Source organism: Camelus bactrianus, chromosome 29 (genome assembly GCF_048773025.1).
Source record: "Camelus bactrianus isolate YW-2024 breed Bactrian camel chromosome 29, ASM4877302v1, whole genome shotgun sequence".
Classification (NCBI taxonomy): Eukaryota; Metazoa; Chordata; class Mammalia; order Artiodactyla; family Camelidae; genus Camelus; species Camelus bactrianus.
The window spans coordinates 1,739,468-1,747,151 of NC_133567.1; the positions used below are offsets into that span (position 1 = coordinate 1,739,468).

At 50.8% G+C, this 7,684-nt stretch overlaps 1 protein-coding gene across 1 annotated transcript; it reads right to left on the bottom strand.

Annotated features, from left to right (window-relative positions):
• Window positions 1-1,355: 1,355 nt before the first annotated feature.
• On the bottom strand, window positions 1,356-4,906 carry SNAI2 (snail family transcriptional repressor 2). Its single transcript, XM_010970715.3, has 3 exons — window positions 4,706-4,906; window positions 3,450-3,995; window positions 1,356-2,587 (listed from the first exon to the last, which is right to left on the bottom strand). Exons 1-3 carry the CDS (start codon window positions 4,782-4,784, stop codon window positions 2,406-2,408), a joined length of 807 nt encoding a protein of 268 aa, XP_010969017.1. The 5' UTR covers window positions 4,785-4,906; the 3' UTR covers window positions 1,356-2,405.
• Between the last annotated feature and the right edge of the window lie 2,778 nt (window positions 4,907-7,684).

Sequence of the window (7,684 nt, forward strand, 5' to 3'; positions counted from 1 at the left end):
CACACGGGCCCTTGTGGGGGTATTTCCATGTATCACCTGGGCTGCAAACTTCCAGGCATCATTTGTACACCAAATGCACCAACTAAAGTGGTCTTTTTATGACTTTAGAGTGCCCCAGACAAGCCATTTCTTTTACATTTATAAACTGCTTTCCAAATAATTTTGCCTTTGAGGTATATGTCCTGAGATGTGAAAAGAAAGTTAGATGTAGAATATTCAATTGAAGGGTGTTTTTTTTCAGTTAAATAGCATACCTGCTTTCTACGTCGGCTAAAACTGAGATGTAACACACAGAGGAGTGCGTGTGAGCGTTGAGGGAATGGCCCTGGTTTGCTTGTGGCCCGCAACTAATCTGAGATGCCAGCTCTGGCTTCCATTTGTATCACAAGAACATTGGAAGGCAAAATGATTCTGCAAGTCCTGAGCCAACCAGAGAGAAGTGATTCGGAGTGGCGGAGCTGTCATCACGTGAGTGTGGAATCTGGATTTAAATGCACAGATCGGTGGCTGTCACAGTGCCCACAACCGCACATGTACCTGTGAGTGAGTTCACCGCGTCCAGGGAGCATGTGCTGCTGTGTGGACTGGCTGGCTCCGCTGCTTCATCAGGTGCACGTGGGGTCTGGGTGGGGGCCTCTTCCAGGTGCCATCAGAACCACCTTGATGTTCTCTCCCTGAGCCCTGCACCCATCAGACTGCTTCTTTTTGTATCAGTCACTAGATACGGGGTTTTCTTTTCAGTTTAATTTTCCAACTTGTGTAATTGATAATAAATCCATTTTTCCCTGAACACTTCATGCAGATTTTCTATTTTTCCTATTACCTGACATTTTTTCAAAACCTTCAGCTGTTCTAGTGGCCTATATGATAAGCACTCATTACAACAAGTGAGAGGAATTTGATTTCATAGCAAACATAATAAATAAATAAAAATAAGCAGAAGGTACAGCTCGGTGGTGGAGTGTGTGCTTAGCGTGTGCAGGGTCCTGGGTTCAATCCCCAGTCCCTCCATCAAAACAAACAGATCTAATTACCTACCCCAAAAAAGTTTTGAAAAGCATTCTTGACTATTAACAATGTGAATATTTTTAGCATTCAGAAAGCGTGATTCTTGTTACAGAGATATGCTAACAAACTCCTATTCTGATGTTGCCTTTCTGACTGTAACAGTATTATCTTAAGAGTAAAGAAAAAATACGGGCTGCTTATTCTAATCTATCAAAAAATAACACTTGATATTCATGGTAAACACTATTCACTTTTTCTCTTATGAACAAAAGAGACAATTCTTTGTATAACAGTTTGGCACTCATCATAAAGTCAGTCAAGTCTCTGAAAGTCATATACAAACGAGAGATTTTTAAATCAAAAATGTTTATTGTAAAAAAAAGAACCTTGAAAATTGCTTTTTAAAAAAGAGACATTGATTTCACAAGTCTTTAGGTTGTATGTAGGCGGCAGCTCTAGACAACATCTCACTGTCACACAAAACTCATTCAATCATAGAAAAATAAACATGAATTTACACCGACTCGTCAACGCTGCCGTTCCTTAGAAAGGCACTTGGAAGGGGCTGTGTGAGTTGCATTTGTGGTCTGCATTTCACATAGTTTAAGTACATGACACATTTTCTAAAAAATCCTTTGTTGCACATAGTCCCATCTTTAGTTAATTGCAAAAAAAAAAAAAAATAGAAATCATTAAAAAATCCATCAAAAAAAAGGAAGACACGGAGTATGCACCAGGAATGTTCAAAGCTAGTCTTCCTCGTATCCCTCAAGGCACTGAATGTGTATTGGCGAAGAAAGGACAAAAAACACGTTTAATACATTCTCCTGTGTTTTTTGTAAAACTTGTTCTCCCTCTGTCTTAAAAAAAATACAGTTTAAAGCATCACGGGTGGGTAATCAAACCAGGCTTTCGTTCAAGGATGGTGACCAGACATCACACATGTGATAAAGTAAACTTGGAACACTCTGTAAGGCACCTGAGAGAGTGTCTGGTCAATTCTCTTCCCATGGGAAATCTGATCACAAACTCCATTCGAGGCAACACTTTCCGTTGAAATGATTTGGCAGCAGTGTAAATCTTTGCGTTCTTTCTTGAGAAGAAGATGTGATGTGCTTTTTGCTTCATCTCTGAAGACAAAGATCCTTGTCTTTTATCCCCTCGATCTAGCTGTCAGGAAATAGATAGTAATTTTAAACTTCACATGGAAAGGATTAACTCTAAATGCATGGATTCCGTGCTTGCGCAGCGTGTGCGTGTGTGTACGTGTGTGTGTGTGTGTGTGTACGTACTGTTTGGTCGGTAAGCACAAGAGAAAATGCCTTTGGACTTTTACTTGTTGTTTGGAGGCGGAGTGAAGAAATGCCTTGTGTTCGAGTAAACACTGGCTGTGTCACTCAGTGTGCCACACAGCAGCCAGACTCCTCGTGCTTGTGCAGCAGGGACATTCTGGAGAAGGTTTTGGAGCAGTTTTTGCACTGGTATTTCTTGACGTCCGAGTGTGTCTGCAGGTGGGCCCTCAGATTTGACCTGTCTGCAAACGCCCTGCTGCAGTGAGGGCAGGAGAAAGGCTTCTCCCCTGGGGGCGGGGCGGGGGATGGAGAGAGAAAGACGGTCAGTGCTTTCAGAGGAAACAAAAAGCCAGGTCACATTTATGAGTAACAGCTACATTTTGCCAAAAGAATGAGAAACAGCAAAACTTGATTACATTTCCCCAGAGTGCGTTCTTATTTCAACGTCTGGCCCTTTAAGATAAATTTGCACTTTGCCTTAAAAACAGCAAATTTTAAAAAAAGAGAGAGAATATTCTGCCTGCTGCCAGTCACGCAGAAATAATTCCTGCAGCTCTGGGGCTTCACTGGTAGAGCACTGGCAGGTGCAGCTGAGGGCAAGCTCCTCCCCGAGCTTCCCAGCATTTCTCCTTTCCCCTCCTGCCGTGTTATAAGCGAGGCTGGACAGATGCCTTGACACCCTGCAGGGTGATTTTGTGCTAGGAATAGAAAATTCAGCAGCAAAACCCAAACCAGACCGACCATCAGAAGCAAATTCAGCCTTGCCACCCAGCTCGCTGGGGGGTGACAGGTGTCCCCTTCATCTGCCTGTCTGCACCCTCAGTTCAGCTAGCCACGCATGTATTGCTGACTTCAGGGAGCTGCTTCACAGAAGCCACGTTCCCGGACTGCCTTCCTGACTTTCTAACTGATCTTTGAGACCAAACCCTCCGAGTCTACCTCCCAAAGCCTCAGTGCTGCTTGCGGCCTCTGGGGCAGAGGCTGTGAGCCAGCCCTTCGTGCCCCGACCACTTTCTGAGTCGGCAGGAAGAAGCTACAGATGGTCACCCATCATGGAAAGCACTGTGTCGCTGCTTCATGCAGACAGGACAGGCAGCCCCGAGCTTCCTCCTGTCGGACAGCAACGCCCCGTCCCCGTTTTCCTCTTACCAGTGTGCGTTCTAATGTGTCCTTGCAGCAGCCAGGGCCTGGAGAACGCCTTGCCACAGATCTTGCAGACACAAGGCAAGGTGTGGGTCCGAATGTGCATCTTAAGGGCGCCCAGGCTGACGTACTCCTTGTCGCAGTATCTGCAGCTGAAGGACTTCCTGGCCTGGGCGCCGCAGTGCAGCTGCTTGTGCTTGCCCAGCCCCGAGAAGGTGGAGTAGGTTTTGTTGCATAAATTGCACTGAAACTTTTCAGCTTCAATGGCGTGAGGGTCTGAGAGCTTGGACTGTAGTCTTTCCTCTTCATCGCTAATGGGGCTTTCCGAGCCGCTGTGGTCCTTGGACGAGGTGTCAGACGGAGGAGGGGGACTCACGCGCCCCAGGGATGAGGGGTATCCGGATAGAGGAGACAGGCCGCTGGGCGGCGGGCCGTGGAACGGGGCGGCGGCGGCCCACACGGTGATGGGGCTGTAGGCTCCCGAGCTGAGGATCTCCGGCTGCGGGATGACGGGCACGGAGTAGCTCTCGTAGAGGTACGGGGAAACGATCACTGCGGGGTGGGGTGGGGCGGGAGGAGAGCAAGGTGAAACACAACGTGGAAACACCCTAGGAGGCGACTGGGCAACGCGCACAGGACTTGAGGACCGGGGGGCGCGCTCGTGGGGAGGACGCGCGCGGGGAGAGCATTCCCTTCCCTCCCCCAGTGCTGGCGGTCCTTGTGCTTAAGGCACGTCTGCGGAGGGTCCCAGGGGCCGGCCTGGCCCTGCGGTCAGCGAGCGCGCCCGGGCCCGCGCCTTCGCCGTCCCAGGCGAGGGGGAGCCTCCCACCCTTTTGAAAGATACGGAAAAGTTGCTTCCATTTTCTGCGTGGGCTGCTGGCAGGACTTAACGACCGTGAGCACAAAGATGTGCGTGAATCAAGCTGCTTTCTAAAGGAAGGGGGCCTTAGTACATGAAAAAAAAAAAAAAGGCAACAATTCACCCTTTACGCATCGCCTCACTCATCCTCCACGTACTCATTATGCAAGTACGCACACGCTTCAGAAAATGACGTTGCAAGAGTAGAACGGAGTCGTCCTTGCCAGTTAGGAGTTTGAAAAGTTTTGAATTAAAACGGCCTAGATGATCAAAGGAACGCCCGCTCTTTCCGGCCGCCGTTTAGCAGCAGACAGCTCAGCCTCTCGCTCTTTCGGAACCGAAGCTGAGCTGCAGCGGACACCAGTATTTGTCTATTTACGGGCAGATAAAGGTCCCTGTTTACCTGTGTGTGTGTCCAGCTCGCCATAGTTGGGCTTCTTGGAGGCGTTGAAATGCTTCTTGACCAGGAAGGAGCGCGGCATCCTGCCGGCGGCGCGGGGCGCGGGGCGCGGGGCGCGGGGGCGCGGGGCGCGCGGTCCTACAGCATCGCGGCCCCGGCAGGTGCGCGCACGGCGCCGCCAGGTCGCGGGCTCCTCGCGGACTGAGCCCGCGGTGGTGGGGAGGCCTTTTTTTCCTCCCTTTTGCAAGAAGGGTCCAATCACAGCCGAGAGGTTCAGATTTCAGCTCCTCCCTCTGGGACAGCTGTGAACAGAGGAAGAATCTGTTGTCAGACTAAATTATTCTGGTTCAGAATGGGTAGTTCTCCGGATTTCAGTGGCGAGGAGGAAGAGTGCTTAAGCATTTTCAAGAGAGGCCGTTTTCCTTCTTGAGCTCGCCGGTCGTTCGCGCTCTCGGAGGGAGAGAGCTGGATCCGTCGGACCGGGCATGGCTTCCAGATGTGGGCTCCGTGCGCGCTGGGGAGGAGAGGGGGTCCCCCGGATCCCGGCCAGCCCCTGGGGTTTGGAGAGATTTTGCTCGCACGGGGACGGGACAATTAACTCCTGGCTTTTGGAAAAGGAAGGTAGCGGCCAAGACAAAGCCCAGTGAGTGAGGAGTGGTCCCCGCAGGGGGCTTCCCGGCGCCACACGCTGGGGACCCGCTCACGCCCAGAGGCCCGGCACAGCCGGGGGCGGCACTTCCTCTGGAAATGAAGCGGTCCTGTCACCATATTAGCCATGGTGCTTGAAAGAAACGCTTTGTAGCCCCTGAAAGACCCGCTTGTGGGGAGAACCGGGCCACTGCAGAGATGAGAAGGAAGGAGGGGTTGATGTCACCGGGAAGGCGGAGAGCTGGCCACAAAGGCATCTATAAGGGCCTGTCTCTTCTCCCGCATCGCGATGTATTTTTATGGAGAAAAAGCGTGAAGGGGCCTTTAGAGGCAACGATGTCGGTATTTATCTGCTTTTATGCGGCGGTGTTGCTTCAGCATAAAGTCGTCAAAACTCACCTGGGTGTCTGTCTGGGGTTTTTAATGAAACGACGCAGCTTTGAGTACTGCTTGGTTCAAGTTCTGAGCTAGTCTAGTAACCAGCAAAAATACTTTGATTTCGTCTCTGGGGTATTAAATCTTAAAAGACACCAAGGGGGCTCACTTAAAAGATGAAGTTTCAACCGTATTTTCAAGCATCTCTGTCCCTTCCAGACTTTTCTCCCTCACTTTGGCTTAAAGATTAAGGAAGGAACAAATTTGCAATCAGACAGCCCTGCCCTTGATTCTAACAGGTGCTGGGAGAAAAAAAAAATGAAAAAATAACAGTGCGAAGTCAAGACTTGTAGGAGGGAAGCGCATGTCGGGCTGCACAGCTCCCTGATCTGGGGGTGCGGGAGGGGGGAGGAGTGAGCTGGGGAGGGCGGGCGCCAGGCTTCCTGGCTCATTTCAATGGTCCTATTTTTTTTCACCTCCCCAAAGTCACTAATTTAAACACCAGAGAAAGGAATTTAGATGCATCTCTATGCTAAAAGGAACAGAATTTGTAGGCTCATATGAATATGCGTGGGAATCCTCCCCAAACTGTACCCTGGAGGGTACAACTCAGAGCAAGATTTCCACGCCTGGTGTCCCCAGGGCTCGCGCGGATCCGCCCGTTTACTGGAGCGGCAGCCTGCCTTGTCCCGCCTGCCTGCTTCCTGCAGAAGGCACTTCTTGTTAGAGATGCGACCCACTTGAGAAAACGCAGGTGCCCGGGGCTCTCATTTCTCCCTTTTGCTCCCCACGGAGTCTGTTCACAGCAGTGAGGAGTGGAGGACATTTTGGTGTTTCTTTGATGGTAATTACAACACAAGATCACCTGCTAAAGTGTATTTGAACAATTCATGTTTAACAGTCATTCACTACTCTTGGAAAAACCCTTGGATTTGGATTAAGGATGCATGTCCAGGGGAGCTCATCACACAGACAGGAGTCAGAGTCAGAACATGTTCCCATGCCTGCTGGCCGAGGGGACAGCATTGGGGGTCCTGTCTGAGGTGTGTCATCATGCAGGTCTGTGCTGTTCTCAGTCTCTAGAGGCCTGTGTGAGGTCTGCTCTGCTCCCAGGAGGGGCTCAGCTCAGAGCCCTGGGTGGGTGACACCAGGATGCTGTTAGGGACAAGTGAAGGGCCTTCAGGTCCCCACCCACAGGCTAGCAGCAAGGGCCCTGCCAGATGAGATGAAGGTTCTTGCCCCACAAGGCAGAGGGGCCATGTGGAGAAGCTGGCCTGGGTTGCTGACTCAAGATGCTCCTTCCTGGGGACAGAAACCTGTGCCAAGGCAGGATCTCGGCCTAAGTGTTTCATTTGGGCAAAGCAAACCCAAGTGGGTTTTGTCGTGGAAGATGCCAGTCCTGGGTTGATATAGTCAGGCTCGCTGGGCTGGTGAGGGCAGGCGCTGGTCCTGAGATGTCAGCCCTGGTGGAGGAGGGGTGCAGGTTTCTGGTTTCTGAAGAGGCTGACAAGGATGGTCTGTGGACAACTTGGTAAACGAAAGGTCTGTGACCTCGCAGGACGGCCGGCCTTCCCCGCAGGTCCCTGTGCTGGTAGGATTTCTCCTGGCCCTGGTCTTTCCCGTGAAAGACATATTCTCGCCTTGCCAAAGAGGGGACGGGTCAGATTCATGAGATTAGGGACTGCACCTCAGGCTTGTTTTCTTGGCACAGAGATTTGTGGACACAGAGGTACTGAGGATGCGAGAGGCCGGGCGGATACTGACAGCCAAGTTAGGAAATACAGCGTGTCCAGCCCCAGGAGAACCCAGGGCTTCACAGAGACAGGGAATCTGTCTTTTCTGCTTGTTTGTGGCTCCATCGCCCAGAGCAGGCGGGGGAGGGATGACCTCCCTGGAAAGATATGCAGTCGTGGAATGCGGTGGGTTTGACTGTGATGTCTGGAGAACATTATAGGGCAG

Bases quoted from the DNA above. Each gene is read 5' to 3' on its own strand.
- SNAI2 (XM_010970715.3), bottom strand. From the start codon at position 4,784: ATGCCGCGCTCCTTCCTGGTCAAGAAGCATTTCAACGCCTCCAAGAAG. The intron at 3,996-4,705 runs GTAAACAGGGAC...CCCACCCCGCAG, and splicing joins CGAGCTGGACACACACACAG to TGATCGTTTCCCCGTACCTC. The intron at 2,588-3,449 runs GTAAGAGGAAAA...CCCCGCCCCCAG, and splicing joins ACACATTAGAACGCACACTG to GGGAGAAGCCTTTCTCCTGC.